At 40.7% G+C, this 18,585-nt stretch overlaps 2 protein-coding genes across 18 annotated transcripts in view; one reads left to right on the top strand and one right to left on the bottom strand.

Moving 5' to 3' along the window:
- LOC121656944 (cytoplasmic dynein 1 intermediate chain 1) overlaps positions 1-10,160 on the top strand; it is a 55,584-nt gene extending 45,424 nt beyond the window's left edge. For all 13 annotated transcript variants that reach the window (XM_042012197.1, XM_042012193.1, XM_042012194.1 and 10 more), the window contains 3 exons: positions 1,711-1,851; positions 5,721-5,846; positions 9,387-10,160. In XM_042012197.1, the coding sequence (XP_041868131.1) occupies positions 1,711-1,851; positions 5,721-5,846; positions 9,387-9,497 (378 nt within the window). In that variant the 3' untranslated portion in view covers positions 9,498-10,160. The remainder of the gene's footprint in view (positions 1-1,710; positions 1,852-5,720; positions 5,847-9,386) is intronic.
- A 72-nt stretch (positions 10,161-10,232) lies between these two features.
- LOC121656943 (calcium-binding mitochondrial carrier protein Aralar2) overlaps positions 10,233-18,585 on the bottom strand; it is a 53,003-nt gene continuing 44,650 nt past the window's right edge. For all 5 annotated transcript variants that reach the window (XM_042012189.1, XM_042012187.1, XM_042012191.1 and 2 more), the window contains 4 exons: positions 17,165-17,303; positions 13,201-13,359; positions 12,071-12,161; positions 10,233-11,102 (listed from right to left, as the gene is read on the bottom strand). In XM_042012189.1, the coding sequence (XP_041868123.1) occupies positions 10,916-11,102; positions 12,071-12,161; positions 13,201-13,359; positions 17,165-17,303 (576 nt within the window). In that variant the 3' untranslated portion in view covers positions 10,233-10,915. The remainder of the gene's footprint in view (positions 11,103-12,070; positions 12,162-13,200; positions 13,360-17,164; positions 17,304-18,585) is intronic.

Genomic DNA, 18,585 nt, shown 5'->3' on the forward strand with positions numbered 1-18,585 from the left:
CATGAATCCACTCTTGTAAGGATTGTTGGGTTCTGTGGAATTAAAGCTGTTTGCAGATACTTAGCATTACTATATAAATATTAGCAATGTTCATTTTAGCCGTATCATGAGAGGACATACAGTGTATTAAGCTGTAAGCTGAATATAAAAATAAATCCTCTGTATCACCAAATATAATTATGATTTTTTTTATTTTCTAGAAAGTTTCCCACCTACTTACTATATGCATATATCCTCCATTTTTAGCTGCAGCCCTCAGATGTTTGTCCTGCCATGCTCACAGAGGTCAGGATACTACGTTTCTTTAACCAGATTTGTCTAAATGTTGCCCACTAGACCTGCTACTCCATGGACTAGCATTGTGTTTTCAAATTCTCACCAAGAATAATCCTTTACCTTTGTCCCTTAAGGCCAAAAAATACAAGAGTGATGTCAAAATGACAAACTCTGGGCCTTAAAACTAATTGGTGGCTGCAGTCAATATTGTGTTGATGATGTACTTTTGTGTCCTTACAGATTCTTTATTTAAATAAAATATCATAAAAAGATATTTTCAAAAATACTACCTGAAAAATCCTTTTGTAAAAGTACAGAAACTTTACCAGTGAAAGTAGTTTCAACATAAAAACAGGTTATTAAACCTGAAGCATCAGTGTGTGGAAGCTGCTGGTGGTAGTAGAGCAAATACGAGCGTTTTTGTTTCTGTTTTAGTTTAGTTAAAAAGTTTCTCTCTGATCTTTGATATTTTGTATTATTAAACCAGAGTTTAGAGGCAAAAAAAAAAGAAAACACTACTGATCTGATCTGAAAAATTAACCTAAGTACAGATTTTTATAAGGGATCAGATGCCAAAAATATTGGTGTCACTGATTTAGTCAATGTGTTGACATTGAAGCGCTTGTACATGGTGTAACACCTAATGAGTATTGGACTTGTGAAATACATGTGAGGTAGAAAGTGCAAGATTACCCTCTGAAAAAAGTAAGTTATAAATTTTAAGTGGCATTTAATGAATTTTCCATCGCTATTTATACCACAGATAACAGTAAGGTCATGTCGACACAGTGTCACCATAGCAGTGTTTGTCCACTAGAGAGCACTGATAAGTTTCTTATTCATATTTACAACATCCCGCAGAGCACTTATATGTACGGTTAAGCTTTAATGACATCAGTTTATGTTATAGATGAAGATCAGGTCATGTCTTTATCAGACGGCTCAAATCATGATAGCGGCGTAAGCATAAAACAGGTCCAGGATCAGTCAGCTTCTGTTTGCACATGTGCAAATGGAAAACCTGTAAACGTCCTGATTCCAGCTTTTTCCTCCTGTCCATTGTCCACCCCTCCTTTTCCTTCCATTTCCTATCTCTTCGCATCTCTCCGACAGCTGTTGTGTTAAGGTTACAGTACACCTTGTGGAGGGGCCTTCTCTTTCATCTCTCCCAGCGGTTTTATGGCGCTGTGTGAATGTGCGAGGCTTTTTAATTAGGCTCTGCACCCAGACAGGCCCCAAGGCTGAGGCAGCGCCACTCTGTCTGAAGCTCCCTCGCTCCCTCTCTCCATTCTTTCTCTCTCTCTCTCTCTCTCTCTCTTTCTCTCTCTCTTCTATCTCTACTGTGTCATCTCTTGTAATTCCTTGCTCTTTCTGTTTTTTCTCTGCAGTGCTGTTTCACACCATGTCACAGATATCTTCTTTTTTCTCTTTCAGCACAACAAGCCTCTGTACTCTTTTGAGGACAACGCTGACTATGTGTATGACGTCATGTGGTCGCCCGTGCATCCCGCCATCTTTGCTGCCGTGGATGGCATGGGCCGCCTGGACCTGTGGAACCTCAACAACGACACTGAGGTGTGTGAATTCAGGTCATCATGGGCTTTTTTTTTTTAGCTGTGTTATGTAGCCTTGATGTGCGTGTGTGTTTGGTGTCCTCAGGGCCCATTGCTGGGGCTCAGCCCAACCACACAACCAAACACCCAAGGCTCCCCACATGCACACGAGATTCAAGATTCCCCTGTAGGCGTTTCCCACAGCCCGTGCTTTAAATCAGACCGGGTGACATCTCCTCATTCTGGCTCCCACCCAGCCATCCCACTAACATTTCTACAACCTCTATCTAACGTTCAGGCAACCTCAGGACCCCACCACCTCATCCCATCTTCCTCCCACACTGTGTTCCATCAGAGGAGTCCACAGATGTGCCAGAGACCATGAGCAGAGAGCTCGAGCCCTCAGTCCACAGTCTCATGAAAATAATAATAATAAAAAAAAAGTTCAGACCAAAGGTTCAGTTTCATAAAGTTGTGGGGCAGCAGTTATTTTAAGATGAGTTAATTTAAGGTCACTACCTCACTTCCTTATTTAATTATACGCTGAGTTTAATATTAAATAGGATAAAGAAAAGACTTTTTCAGCTAACTATCAGCACACTGAGAGCTTATCAAACATTTCTGAGAATCTGGTGGCAGAAATAAATTATTCACACTCCACAGCAGCTTAAAGATCAGTTCACACAGATTAAATTGGATTAAATTTCACTCATAGATTATGTTCATTTCTTGTTATTTTTAATCGTACAACCCCAAACTCTTCATTCAGCCCAAAGTAATTATTTCCAGCACTACATGAAATATTCTCTATTACAATAGAAACCCAGATTACCTTTAACAGTCTGCTCAACCATTTGGAAAGCAAGTTTTTCTGTGACTCTAAGTGGAAGCACACATCCTTGAGCCATCTCTACCACTTGGTTTGAGTAAGTAATGCCAAAAATAAGTGTAAGATTTTACTATTGTATTACTACCTGTTATTAATCACATTGGCTCTTAAATTTCTTGTCCCAAGGAAATGGAAAAAAACAATGCAAAGAAAATTTTTCTGTATGTTTATTGTATATATATATTTATAAATTATTTTATTCTATAAAAACAGGATTATTCAGAACAGATCAGTTTACAGATGTTGTTCATCTCTATAGATTCGTAGCAGCTGTTTGTGATGGTTTAACCCTTTAGTAATATTTTCTTATCAGTCACTGCTTCTTTTGGATGGCTTTAATGTAATTTATTCAACTTGATTGATCCCAGCTAGGAAATTCTATCTCTGCATTTAACCCATCCTTGTTGCTAGGAGCAGTGGGCCGCCAGATTCCAGCGCCCAGAGAGCTTTAGCTTCATTTGTTGATTCAAAGTGGTACTCTGTGTGTTTACTTTTCATGTTGATTCATCTATAAAACTCCTTTAGATGGTCATATGAACTGGATTCAGCAGCCGTGTTGGTCACTGTGCTGCCAAGCGTGACCCAGCAGGACCAAGTATGCCTCTGTTGGAGGGTCACAGCTTCAACCCCACCCATTTCCAATTCAGTTGTTTAGGGTAGCGGTGCAGGGTTAGGATTTTAGTGGGAGTGACTTGTAAAACAGCATGACTTATGATCCACCTTCCCGCAGCATACAGAGAGAGGTTACTTGGAAAGAGAGAACTGGGGTGTTTGTTCAGTTGGTTGCAGTTTGAGATCCCTAAATCCAACACCTCACTCTGTTAACCCTCAGAAAAATAAAAGTGTCAAAATCGCCAATTTTTGGTGAGAAATTGTGATCATGAAATCATGAAAAAAAAAAAAAAACTGCATCCGTTTTTAGGTACAGTCAAATAAAACAGTAAGATGTGTTAGCGAGTGATCTTCTTGTAGCTTCATCTTCAATAGACTGGTGAGAATGTTTCACTTCTTTCATCAAACTCTTGGTATGGATCAAAAATGTACCTCCAACCATAATTCAGAAAATCATACTTTGTCACTATGCTGGCAGCAGAGTGGGCACCAAACCTTTGATCACTCAGGTAAAAGTAGGGATAAAAGGATCCTCCATTCTCCTTCTCTCTTGGTTTCCATGGAGACAACACCCACAGTGACTTCAACCTTAATAGATCTGCATCTTGACAGATACTCTCCCTCCTCTCTCATAATATTCTCCCACATTTCTCATTTTCTCCACCTGGATAAAAGCAACTTGCTACAGGATTTTAAGTTACACTTTGGTTGTCCTTCTGGTTTCATCGCTCCTGGTCACCACAAGTCCATCAGTAGCGCCGGGGCCTCCCTCTGCTGCACAGATGATAAGTTTCCCATGGCTCCCTCAACAGCAGCCTTTTCACAGACAGAGGAAGAGTTCATTATCGGTGGCCTAACTCGGCTAACAATGTGCTTTATGAGAAACATTTGCTCAGACACACACTCACACAAACGGATGTACCGAACACATGCATACACATTTACTCACACACAGTCTAATAGCAACAGGCTTCCATTGTTGCCATCATATTAAACACACACAGTCATAACAGCATTAACAGAGCAGTGCGCCTGGTTCTCATTTCCACCACACACACACACACACACACACGCAGCCAATTTATAGTGCTCAGTTCAGATCCATTCTTACAGAGCAGTGGAAGCTAGCGGGCTAATGGCAGTCAGTTTGTGGTTAGCGCTGCTTTAAACGCGCAGAAGCTCGGTGTGTGAGGAGACGTGATGCCAGGGCCGCTGTCTCCACTGGTGACATGTGTCAGACTCGCCTGCCACATGTCAGGAACAGTTTATGGAAACACTGCAGATGGTTTTAGGTTTTTTTAAAGGTGCAATGTGAGAGCTCAAAAGAGCATCAGCTCACCCATAACAGCAAACACAGCGTTGCAGTAAATAGCCCTGCATGCATGCAGCTGGATGAGGAGCTGTAAACTCAACAGCTTTGTTTGTCTAACCTCTAGTGGATTTAGATGAACCTGTTCTATTGTGAGGTAAATTTGCTCTGTAATGGCACAGTGCTCATGTTTTACAATCAGCATTAGAAAGAATAGCTATTATGGTCAATAAATGAAAAGAAGGAAGGCTTCAAGGCTCGTGGTGTGACGGTAGATATTTATTGTACTCAGTTTTGGTTAAAACATGGAAGATTATCTCCAGATTAATCCACCAGTAGGAACAGATGCGGAAATTATTCACCCATTTATTATCAGCATTGACCATTAACAAATTTATATACTCAGACACATTAAAGAGCAGCTGTAGCAGAAGTAAAAGCTTCTGCCTGCAGGTGGCAGAGTAGAGATGTTTTTTTTTAATGTCCTTATTGGATTTATAAACTTAATGTGCACCATTAAGGATTTCATACGATATTTTAACTGATTTCCTCTGAAAAATCTAAGTTCGGGTTATATCTGCCATTTCCTTATTGTTACATAATATACATCCTAATTTAAATCTAAATGTTCGATTTGCATGTAATATGACATTTGTAGCATGTAAACTGTTGGTTTGTGTAAAGAGCCCAAGTTGTTTGGACTCATTAAGTCAAGAGGTCTACATGTGCCTTCATGTTCAAAATGACATTATTTTTCTGGTACAGTACATGTCGACAGTTTGAAACTGTTTCTCTCAGGGGAAAAAGGTCCTGTGTGATCTGACTGATCAGCTGATTGGCCAGAGAAGAAGGACCCTGAGGTTGTTGCTCATTGTTGGTTTGAGACTTGCTAAACTTGCCAAGCATGCTGCTAATGTACTAGATAGTGATAATAGGAGAAAAGCCAAACGGTTTCAGGAGTAGTGTTTCTGTGAGAGCGAATAACTTTTTAACATGTGCAAAACCTCTTTAAAGCTATTTAAAAAATGAAAAAAAGAAAACAAAAACATAGTAACCCTCTTTAATCTTTTTTTCCTCACAGGTACCAACTGCAAGCGTGACCATTGAGGGCGCTTCAGCTCTCAACAGAGTTCGCTGGTCATCAGCAGGGAAGGAGGTGGCTGTGGGGGACTCAGAGGGCCGAGTTTGGATCTACGATACAGGAGAGGTACAGATAATATCCGTGTACTTAGAAATGTTTTATAATATATTACATTTATTGTATTTTTTTTATTAAAATAAAAAAAACAGTTGATGGATTCATGCTGTCTGCGGTGATGCATGAAGATGTTGGTCCTTGTGGGCTTAAGTTTTCATACATTTAAGATTTAATTACAGCCCAGGTACAAAAAGCAGGAGTGCAATAACCAAAAAATATATATATTGCATGGCTTTAATCCAGTGGAACTGTAGCAGGATAAGAAAAATTCAGTACTTAAAAATTATGCAACTGAGTCAAGATTTTACAGATTTATTTGCTGGGTTTCAGAGCATAGCACCTCAGCTGTGTTTCATGGGTATTTTATCGGCTGACAGGACTTTAGCTGCTATAATAGAGGCTTTAAGTGCAGTTTCTGCTGAAAAATGTCCACATGAAACACAGCTGAGGATTTCAAGTTTTTTAACCCAGTATGTTTATCAAACTGTCAGCATTACCATGGATGATGGTTTGAAGGTTTGGTTTTCTTCCTTTTTTTTTCCCCCATCGGTCTATGGTGTTTCTGTAAAATGCTGTCACCACAAAGCGGCCAGCCTCTCTGCCTGTGCCTGTATATTCTGCCATGTTTAAAGGTCTCTGGTTAAGATCCCCCATGTGAGAGCATGTTAGCCTAGCCGCTCGGCTAATTTTAGCATCTTTTTGTAGTGCGGTAAGCCGTAAGGAGGCTCAGCAGAGCTGGTGGCCTCCATGGTTGGCGGGTTGATGGTAAGGAAGAGTCATCAATAAAAGTGAGCTGGGCTGAAAGGTTTTATAGCAGTCTGTGTTGTGTGTGCAGTGGTGGTGGTGGAGGTATTTACTTCACTGCTAACTCACCCATATTGCTAAAACTGGGGATGAAAAAAATGTGGAAAAAAAGAATGAGATGCCTTTAGAAAAGTAGTCCTGGAAATAACTGCAAGTGTTGAGATTTTTCCAGGAAAGCCAAATAACTTATACTTCCATTTCAGTTTTATTTTACTCTAAACAAATTAGTTTTAGCATATTTATAATCAGGAAGGACTTTTTTTTTTACTAGTATACCGATGTTGACGTGTGGAAAAAGCACATCATGGAATAAAACTGCCTAATGGGTGACATGTCCTCATCCTGGCTTCATAACATGAGATTGTTCTGGATTTACTGTTTTTTTATGTTATCCAGACATCAGTCAGCACTGTTTCTTCAATGTTCAAGCCTCTTGTTGTCTGTTTACATGCTGCTTACTCATCAGCACCATATAGATGAAGTTCTGGAGGAGCCCCCTGCTGTGACCATGGGGCGGAGGGGTGCTTAGTTCCTGATTAATTACAACTTGGCTTGGCAAACGGTTTGCAGACATCTTGGGTGGCGGCGTGCTGCCGCTCATTCCCACTCACTCTGACTCACTGTGCACAACCAGAGACAGGAACAATATTTAGTTTTACACCTCGTGTAATGGTATCTGCATCTGATGTGACGTTTTAGGCAACCAAACACTGTGGTGTTAGGAAATGCCTTTATGAAACTAGACCATTTTGCTCATTGTTTTTATGTGGATAAGCTGCTGTCAAATGATGTAACAAAATCACCACAAGATCATTTATAATCAGCCATTTCAGACTCATCGACATTATGATCAAATATCAACAAAATTCAAACACTCCTGATAGCTGCACATCCTGTTTCATGAAAGCTGTTATTATACTTAAAGTGGCTCATTTCAGGCTAATTTATTTTAATATTTGAGTCCTCAAGGGCAGGAATCAATTCAGTGTTTTTCACATACCCCTTTATTTGTTTTATATTGATCCCCTCAGATCAGCCACTGCCAGAAACAAGCAGAATGAGACTCTTCCCAGAGCCCCGCCCCCCTCTGATGCGGGCTGCGGGCTTGGTCAACTACTGGGAGTAGTTGTTGGGAGCGCGCACTGTTTTCATCATAGAAACACCGGTAGAACTCTTAAACAAACCACACAAAACATACAGCCGTACATGGGCCCAAATCTGACCCTGAAAATGAGAGTGAACAACTCAGAAACCCGCAGCAAGGAATGCAGCAGGATGTATCTGTTTGGTAAATACAGCTTAGGATGTTTACCATCCTTCACTCGCCTTATATGTTTGTATATGCCCCTATTAGTACCTGTATATGTGGCAAATGTAACACCTTCTTGCATTGTTACACTATAGTTGTAACAGTACCTACTCGGCTCAACTTGACTTGACGCAAAGGTTTTTAGGGTTTTCCATTAGCACCTGGATTCCTGGCACTTTTAGTATGTACTCGGCCAGGGTTATATGTGATGTCTGAAGAGTGCAAGCCACTGATTGGCCAGGTAATAATCAGTTCGACTCCAGTAGGTACCACTAGAACAAGGATGTAGTCTGGGTAATCCAAGGATCAAACCGCTAACTCAGGGATCACCAACTTCGGACCTCTTGAGCCAGCGTCCTGCAGGGTTTTGTAAATATAATCCAGCAAAAACAACTTTATCCTCCATATTTTTGAACATTCTGACAGTTTTCAAGCCTTATGTTTAAAGATGACCCATTTGATACATCACACAATTAACTACAGTCCATAGCTGTGAAGTGTAATGGGATTTATTAGGACTCATATCAGTACTCTGTATCTGCAAGTACTCAAATGTAAGTACTAGTACTCAGTTTGAAAAAATGTAGTATTGGTGCATTCCTAGTATATATACATGTTGTAATTACCAGGTTTGCCTCAGTGAAAAACAGGAACATAAAATTAAACAGCAATGCTCTAATAGAATAGCTATATTAAAGACATTTGACAAATATGATTTTATAAATATTTTTATAGAATAGAAAAAAAAAAACAAAATACTGAATGAATTTGAAAATAAAGAAAATCATCACTGTACATGTCGGTAGAAAAACATTGCAGCACTGTTTTTCAGTAATTCGGACATCAGAGGGCTAAATGTGAAGGCTTCCCTTGGCAGCAAAATGCTTTGCAGCAGTTTCCACATATAAACTGCAAACATTGTGCTGCAAAGCAAACCAACTGCTGCCTGTTCACATCTATACTGTACTACACAGCAGGAGAGAGTTGATGTAAGTTACTTTCAACCTCTGGAAATACTCCAGAAGCAGCATGTCGAGGATGGCAGAAGAGCCTATAGACCGATCCATAGAGATGAATGTATGATACCACATGTACATGGACATATCTGTAGACTAGCTAAAGGTGTGGAAATCACTACACAGGCCAGCAAAAAAAGAATGAGATACTCCAGACCTTATGTGAGGTGGCTGGCAGGGTAAAACCTGCAGACATGAGCATTCTTGCATGCAGCCTCTGGATTATATTAGAGTGGAAACAGGAACAAAAGCAACCATTTTACCTTTTTTTTTTCTACTTTCACAAGGTGAACAGTAGAAATATGCTGTTCATGTTAGAGCCATTTTCCAGGAGTTTGTGCTTAAATTACATGATATTGTAGATTTTTTAGATGAGTGAAGTGCAGTAATATCTCACACGTTTGTCTGTGATCCCTCCAGCTTTCGGTGACCCACACTGATGACTGGGCACGCTTCGCTCGCACACTGATGGAGATTCGAGCTAACCGGGCAGATGGCGAGGAAGAGGGGCCTATGGAGCTGGCTTCATAGAAAAGGACTCCATAACCATAGTTGGAGTGAATCGGGGACCTGGCGCGCTTTCATCGGTGTCACTGTGGCATGTGCTCCTCACTCACTCACTTTTGTTTCTCCACCTTCACATACACGTTCCAGTCTGCGCCACACAAGAAAGAGCTTTCTTTGTAATTTCGCATTTGTTCTCTTCGTAGGTGCACACTGTCCAGAAATGGGTAAACTGTTGACTTGACGACTGATTTGTCTGTCTTTTTTATTTGATTAACAACTTTAGGTGATGTGTTGCTTGCAACTCATGAACCTTCAGTATATAAAAAGTGGCAGTCTTATAGCCTTATGAAGATATGTGTACTGTACCAATGCTTTGCACTATGGCAAAAATAAAGCAGGGTCGTTGAATAGTCATGTATTGTTTACAAAAAGTCATGTTCACACTATGTTGTGCTTCTTTTCTCTGTATTAAGCCTGCATGCACATTCCTAAAATATTCCTGGTACAGAACATGGAGCTGCTTTATGTTTCAGTAAGTGTCAGAAACTGAATCAAGTGTGCTTTTCTGTACTGAATGAAAGCTGCAACTGTATATTCTATAATGAAGTGTAACTATTAAGAGGTATATTGTAATTCAGAGTGATTACTGTGAAACCTGCTGTTTGCTATTAAAAGATAGCCGACCAACTTGCTTGTTTTTTGCAGAATTCAGCCAAGTAATACTGGAAATAAAACCAGCGTACACCAGTTTACTAATATAAGTTTCTCTTTACTCTCAGTACACATGTTGCTGCCATACGTTCTGTAAGGCACAATTATTACACACCATATGTAACTCCTACATCCTCTGCACTGTACAAACTTAAATACTCAGTCGTAACACACCGCAAAACTACATCTGGTGCCAGCTGTCTCAGATATTTACACATCTGCATACATTTATACTCAAAACTAAACATCTTACAACAGTAAACATTATATACAGTCAGACGTTATGCTGCATCTTTACATTCAAGTACTTTTTGGTTGTAATCTTGTGGCTGCATTGTGGAAAGAGCAACTCGGGTCTAATATAGCCATAAAGATATGAAAATATGTCTCTGGATTCCTCATATATACATTATGTGCCACAGACTTTCTTCAGCCTGATATAATCATATGAATAATCTGCTTTTGAAAGTAAAGCAACAAAAGAAAGACGGTGGCAAAAGCTGCAACAGAAACAGAGTTTTTTTCATTTTTAAAAAGGAAGTAAAGATTTCTACAAGCCCTTCTATGCATGTTTTGGACTAGCTCAATGTCCTACAGAAAGCTAACTTTGCTAATAGCCTCGTTAATTTATGAGACTGCATATAGAGTCAATATAAACAGAAGAGAAAATTTTTTAAATAAATAACATTTTAAAAACGAGTTGGTGTCTCAGACCTCCTACCCATGAAGGTTCATGGGGCGCTTGATTTGGTAGGGTCTCCTGCCATTGCCACAGTGTAGCGTGGGAGATGGAGTCCAAATTTGCTTTCGATGCCAGCGAATGTGGCCACGGCCAACCTGAAGCCTCCAATGTGGTCAGGGTTGGGCGCCGGCAGGCTGATCCGAGACTTGGGGGTGGGCTCAGAGCCAGCCGGCTTTCTGTGGTGTGCAGAGAAGAAGAGAGACAAGGAGGAGGAGGAAGCCAGGAGCACAGTGAGACAAGGGGAGGAAAACGGCATGTGAAAGGTGGTAAAGTTAAAGGGGAAATGGTGAAAACTGAACAGATGGGAGTTTTATCTTCATCTTCATTGAATCTTAAATTAATATGATCAAATTTTACACCATTCGCTGCAGAAATAAACATCCTACTAGAAAATCAAAAATGGAACTGTTTAGCATTTCTCTCTGAGAGCAGAACTAAATAAAACCCTCAAAGATTTCACGCCGAGCGCTCGGGTTCGCTGCCAACACAGACAGCAGAGGAGCAGGCGTGAACTCGGTCCAGACCACACTGCACACTCACTGGATCTGCTGCTGATTTTATGTCGCTGGAAGCATTTAGCAGGGAAGGCCTATGTGCAAAAGCATTGTGCAATCTGATGGATACATACGTGTGCAACACAGTCTCAGCTGTCCATTAAAAGGAGCAGCCGACTCCATTCCCCACTGAAGCTTTTTTAACTCTATAGAAGGAGAGAAGCATTGTGGACAGTGACCTATTCTGGGGAGGAAAATGAGCTTGTTCCAGTCCCCGAAGTGGAGAAAGGAAACGAGTCAAATGGATGCTGTCGGCCCTGATGATGGTGCTGTAAAACTCTGGTGTTTGAAAAAATTGGCACATCCAGAGTTTTGAGTGAAATCTTCAGCCTGTCAGCTAATGTGCTCAGAATTTATTTTTGGTCTTGTGGCATTTCCTTTTTTTCTTGTAGAGGAGTGAGGACATGCCGTGTCACATTGTGTGCTGGAAAAATGGCCGTTGTTCCGGCAGGACGTCTTTGATAACAACTCTAAGATTCTAGCTCCAGAAAGATATTTGCACGGTTTATGGTGAGTGACAGGTTTGTGGAATTTAAGATCTCGGATGCAGGCCAGGTAGCTTATAAGAAGGAGGTTGGTGAGAGACTTACTGGCCTCCGAAGTCAACGTAGAACCAGCGCTGCAGGAGTTCATAGGTCACCAGGGTCACTCCAAACTGTGGGGAGGACCGAAACACTCGGGCTGCAGAGACAACTGAAGTTAGTTTAGTTCTTCTTTTTAGACATTAACTTACAGGAATATCTTTTACTAGAGCTTGGCTTTACACTGTAAATTTACAACAACATAACAACAATATTGCTGTACTACTTTCACACATTCGGTTAATGTGCATAACTAGGTCACCGCTCTAACAAAAGACATAAATCATCACATTTCATTTTTGTGGGGGTGTCTTGAACATTGACAAATTGCTCTTTTTTGCTACGCTCTTGGATGTTTCATTCAAAGGGAGCTTCTGTCAAGATCTTGACAGTTGGGGTGATTGGGGGGGGGCTTCACGCTTGGGCAGTCACAAAACATTTTACAGGTTTCCTATCAGATTTGATAGGTATATATGCCGTTTTTTTTGTCACAGTGACCATTTAAATTGCAACTTTGGTTTTCTCTCTATTCATTTAGACAGAGACTTGGTCTTGTTAACCCAAAATAACCACCCGGAGGCATTTCCAAGATGGCTGCTGAGTGGTGAGGCATGCCTTGTAAAGTTTTTTTCTTTTTAAGCTGTATTCAAAACTGCTTCTAGAAAACAAAAGATAAATACATAAACATGCATCTTTTATAGAGGGTTGTGAATGTAACATTACACTTTTACTTACTTTTCTATTTACACTCATGTAAAAAACTGAATTGATTTGGTAGTGAAAATGGTAAAAGAAGAAATATGTTATGTTTGTGTTTAGCCATTTTCTGTACAGCATCTGAAATTATGTGGGGATCTCTGTTATAGCTTAATTTTAGATGATTAAATGATTTTTACTTTTGCCTTTCGAGAGAAAATTGATAATGAAACACAAAGTCTTGATCAAGTATTCTTACTTATTCACTCAGAAGACTATAAAATACAAGGAGGTGGCAAAAATACTTTTTTTTGCCCTAAAATTCAACTATAATTATTGGCTTGCACAATACTGAGAGCTACGAGGCTGAAACACTAGGAGTAAGATACCAACATATATCTGCAGACCACAAGCTACTTTTTGCAAAGCTAAATTTGGTCTACCTTCAGCTCCTTTCCAGAAGGCGCGGGGCCCTTCTTCCCTGAGTATCTTCCAGAAGCAGTCCATCAGGCCGCTGTAGGTGGTCTGGCCTGCGCGAGCTGCCACCTGTAGCCTGGTTTTGATCACATCTGCTGGGGTCACCAGAGAGGCCGCTGGCATGCCTGTAGGAAGAGTATAGGAGCTACTAACTGTAGTCGTGGGATGCTTTTTCATGTTTCTTTTAAGAGCTGAAAGTGTTTGATTTTAAATAAAGGGCACATTTAAAATCAGACCCAAACAAATAGGATGGTTGGAAAAAAGCAGCTATCAGCGATCGATTGATAGAGTGGTTTTAGCCCTTATTGTTCCGGCTTTTAAACACGTCTTCTCAAATCTTGACCATCTTGTAGCAAGTCTGCCAGTTTCATAGACTATACATAAGTAAGGGCCAGTTCCTATCACTTCACCATCAACCAATACAGGCCATTATTTAATCTCTGGCTTTTTTCTTCCTTTCCTCTCTCTGCCACTTTTCTTAGAGCTGCTTGAAAGAGGCCAGACAATGGACGGTAATGAGAGCAATGCACACTGTTCCCTGTATGCTGGGGAAAGTGACGGGCTGACTTAGGGGAGTGACTGCAAAGCCCCCACACCAACCACTTCAGCCATGAATGGGCCCAATCATCGATGGCTCGGTCATTACCATCAACTGCCCTCTTGACGATTTACTCTGACTCCTCGGTTTTTGTAACAGCCAAACGAGCTATTCAGCAAGCCTGATCAACTCAGCATTAGGTAGCAGACTTGCACCCGGCGGGGACTGACCACCTGCACTGTGCCGAGGAGAGGAGATAAAAGAGGGCTGCACGTTTCTTTTTCTTTTAACGATAAAGCAACGAATGCAAGACAGAGAAGGCAAACACTGCGTTGGTCGCAGACCAGAGTAAAGCCTTGCTAAATAATGCCGTACAAACCAAGCATGTAATTCAATTTCCTGCACTGGCTGTAAAACATTAATTGCCAGAATGCAACTGCTGATAAATATATGTGAAAGTGGGATGATAAATGTGTCTAAATAGTGAAAAAGAAAAAAAAAAAAGCCATGAGACTCATTTGAGTTTGCGGCAAGCCATGGCTGCCAGTCATGTGGTGAGAAAGCAGAGTAAAAATGGAGGCAGGATTTATGATTTTTCCATGTAGCGCTGTGCCTTTGCGTCAAAAAGAGAGTGCTGCTGACACATCTCAGAGGAATCAAAACAAATATAAAGAAGTTTTAAAGCATTTTTACTTGGCAGGGCTGTTATTAGTGTCTTACTTAAGGACAAATCTACTATTAAAGCCTTGCTTTGGATGAATCCCGTTACAATGTAGTGGACAAAGTTGTTGAGACATCAGCAATGATTTGCTCCTCCTGCTCTGCCTGTTCACTATGTGACAACAGGACTGCATTCTGCTTCCCTGCAGCATGAAGTAAGATACTTTATGCTTTGCTTCCTTGCATGGTTACTATGCATTAAGTATACACCAGCATGTGTGTGTGTGTGTGTGTGTACATGTACAGTATATTAAGACTGGAAAGCCTTCCAGTGGGCCTGTTTGGCAGCCTTCTGAAGCGCTTCCCTGCAGCACAGCTCCAAAACCCCAGTCCCCCAATCAGCGAGCAGCGCTCTAATTAGCAGCTACCGCCATGGAGCCTGCGGTCAGAAGCTGCTTGGCTCCCAAACTCTGAGCTCTGCTACTGTTACTGTGGAGATGAGAGGTGAGAGCAGAGTGAGACCTGCTCTCTCACTAAAGATTTCATTTCATAAACTCAGTGGCCCTGAATGAGAAATTTTAGTTTTTCTTGGCTTAGTTGAAGAAGTTTGTAAAGATATAAAAAAAAGTCGTACAAGGCTACAATTTTAAAATCTAACACAAGATTGTATGAACTAGAAAACTTACACAGCAAAAAAAAAAATGCCATTAGAACAACCATCATGTAAGATCTATTTATAGTAACCGAGATGACAGGTTATAAAAGCAAAGCTTATTAAACAGATTATAAAGTTAGAAATTAACTGTCTGATTTCAAAGATCCTGGAAAGTCTGAGGTTATCTCACAGCATGACTCTATAAGCACCTATAATCAAAAAATCCCACAACCTGCTAGTAAAATGGAGTCAGAACGATGAACCTATAAAGATCAATCACTTAGCTCTGGTGTTCCTCAGACACATTAAGTTCATCTTTAGTTTACAAACCATCTGATTATTCTGAATAAAACTCTTTCGGTAAACTCTCAACGCAGCAGGTAGCTCTGTTTACCAAAAAAGCTCTAAAATCCTACTGCACACTGATCCCAAGGACCACAGAGTCACACACCAGCTCCATCAAAGTTCAGGCAAAATTCAGACAAAATGATGAACAAGCTTGTTATATCCAAATTCAGTCAGGTAGCATTTTGTAAACAAATAATAAAACAAATAAAAACATTAACTATTTTATTCTGTCCTTTCCTCTGCAACTCAGCAGTGAAAGCAATACAAGTTGTCTTCTGCCACACAGGCCCATAGAGGGGAGTATTAAACAGCAAAAGACAGTTTTTATTTAATTCAGTTAAATTCAATTTAATCTACACAACAACAATCAACAACAAAAAGTGATCTCAAAGCACCTGGAGAAAGAAACTCAACAACTGCCTTTAAAGAAGCACTTGGCAATAATAATGAAGTTGGTAGAGACACAAAAAGCAGAGTGAATATCAGCCTTCATTCAGCAGATCTTCCAGTATCCTTATTTTTTGGCTTAAAGTGGGAACATGAAATTTTTGCACATCTACATACTCAGAGACAGTCTGGATATTGAAATAGCCCTGCTGTGTTTGTGCCAGCCCTGTGATTGAGATGGGCAAAGCACCGCTTGTAACGCTGAATCTAAGCAGGGTGTACGGCGTATAAGCCAGATGATACGCAGCTTTAATGGCGTGCAGGCCCCGCCTATTTGCCACAGTTGCAGGATGTGCAGGCACGTTAATGAGGACCCTGTGTGATGTATAGAGCTGAACTGTTTCACACAAAGGTTAGTGAAAAAACTGTCAAAATTGTTTACTATACAACTACAGTTTTGTTGTGCTTGAAATGTGCTTGTTATGGTTGGATAGGTGAAAACAGTGTACAGTTTAAGGATAATGAACAGTGACTAAAAGCTCTGAGGAAAGATGTAGCTGGTGTTTCTGGATTAGGAAGCAGCAGATTGGAAATTCAAGAAGAAAACAAGCTGCTGTGTCTTGTTGTATCAGCTTGGTGTATCAAGCTGCTTTTGTGTTTCACATGTATAAAAGTAGAGCTTCCTTATCCATCAACTGTGAAAAAACATGTCAGGCACAACTTTTTAACGTAATAGATGTGGTGAGAATAGGGCAGTGGGTCTTTAGGAAGCTTTCTCTGCTCCTTGCTTTACATCTCGTTATCTTTTAAATACAAACTGTAACTAGAAGCAGAAATGTGTGCCATTAAATCAATATTTTTTCTTTGCTAAAAAGGAAAGGTTGTGACAATAAACAGTGACGGCCAAATCCTCAACCCATGTTTCCCTGTTCACATAAACTAAAGCTGAGCTCTTTAGCTCAAAATATGTGATTATCATTGAGAGTTTTAGAAATAATTAAATTATTTCATGTGCTTTTAAACAACATATTTTAGTAAGGGAGAATATTGTTTTCTTATTATTTGGGATTGTCTTAAAGGCCTTTTGTGCTAACAGAAATTAAAGATGCAATTTTCCCTCACCTTATTTATTTTTCTCTTTTCTTTTAAACAGTATGTTCAGGAAATTATTTGCCTCTTTTTTTTAAATTTGTGCTAAAGAATCCTGGGTGCACAGTCCTTACAGAACTCATTTTGTTTGTTAGCATTACCTGAAAAGTGTTTGTTTGCCTCTAATCTTGAAACAAGTCCATTATTCGTTTTGTGCAGAAGAATAAAGGCTGTGGTGATGGAGGTGCTTTACCTGCTAGAGCTCCAGCAAACAACATTTTGCCGGGTCCTATCCTTCCATCCTCCTCAGTGAGGTAAGCCTTGGTGTGGGCGTAGCAGGGGAAGTAAATAGCTGAGAAGGGGATGTCTCGGAGAAAACAAGCCTTGGAACCCTGGAAAAAGAGTTAGGTGGTGGGTTAAAGCTAAGCTTTGAGAAATAAAAAAAAAATATATACATAAAGAGTAAAACAAATAGAGTGGAAAGCAAAGAAAGAGTGATGGAGCTGAAGGGATTTAATATTTGATTTACAGTTGGGGTTTCTAAGGTTGGATTGCTAATCCTAGCCACAAAATGAAAGTCTTGTTATTTACATATCAACTGATGTTACCAGCAATAAATCTACCTCAAATAGACTCCTGGAACTTTTGAAGGAGAGTGAAATATTGACCCAACATGGCACAAAAATCCAGTCTCTCCATACGCAAGCGATCTGTGTCCTCAACAACAGGTGAGGGGTGAGAGGGAGAAGCAGAGGAAGACAGACTGGCTGCCGAAGATGGCTCCTTGTCTGCCACTGTAAACAACACTATATCATCAAGCCTATAGAGTTTCCTGCTGTACTTCAAACCTGCTGGCAAACTGCCACCTTTTTCACACAGCAACTACAGTCAACAGAAGCCGTTTAAAGAGCTGGGTAGTGTGTCCTTGTTTTGGACAGGCTTCATTTAACTCCTGTGGGATAATCCTTTGGTTCCTCCATACACACACTCACACACACACAGAGGATTGGCAGATACCTGGCTATCTCTTTCACTCTCTTTCCTCTGGCACTTCTTGTCTGCCTGTCCCTCCTGGCTGGGGCCCGAGAGGCTGCTGAAAGCTAGGAGATTCTATCGAGGCGGGACAGACAAGCAGCGTCACAGGGACTGGAACTAGAAGCTTCACCATCATGGTGATGGTGTTGGGTTAGATAATCCAATGGAAGTGCATGGATGCATCCTTGTAACCCAGGATGAAATGCATGTTCTGGTTTGGTAACAATGAAAACGTGTATGCAGTGCCTTTGTATGCATGAAACATCTTTAGAAGAAGCAACTTCTCCCCAGTAATGAATGGTGGCGCTAGAGGGTTAGCCGCCCTACCAACCAGTAGCTCCACCAGTGCTGGGTTAGCGTCAGGATAATTACCCTGACAAAGGCAGCTCTGTGCCTGGGTGCAGCCCCTCCGGAGCCAGCCCGTCTGGGGCTTGCAGGCTGGAGCTCGTCTCCTCCCCACCTCCCCTCCGCCAACAACACTGCTGCTGCTTTCTCAATGCACTTTGTCTCCTTTCTGTGCACCAGGAGATGAATGTAATTAAACATGTGCACGAGGAGCGTGAGCATTCTCTCATCCACTCTTATCATATGGAGACTGTAGCGATGCGAACACGCACTCCAACAAAGTCATTAAAAAGC

Source organism: Melanotaenia boesemani, chromosome 17 (genome assembly GCF_017639745.1).
Source record: "Melanotaenia boesemani isolate fMelBoe1 chromosome 17, fMelBoe1.pri, whole genome shotgun sequence".
NCBI lineage: Eukaryota > Metazoa > Chordata > Actinopteri > Atheriniformes > Melanotaeniidae > Melanotaenia > Melanotaenia boesemani.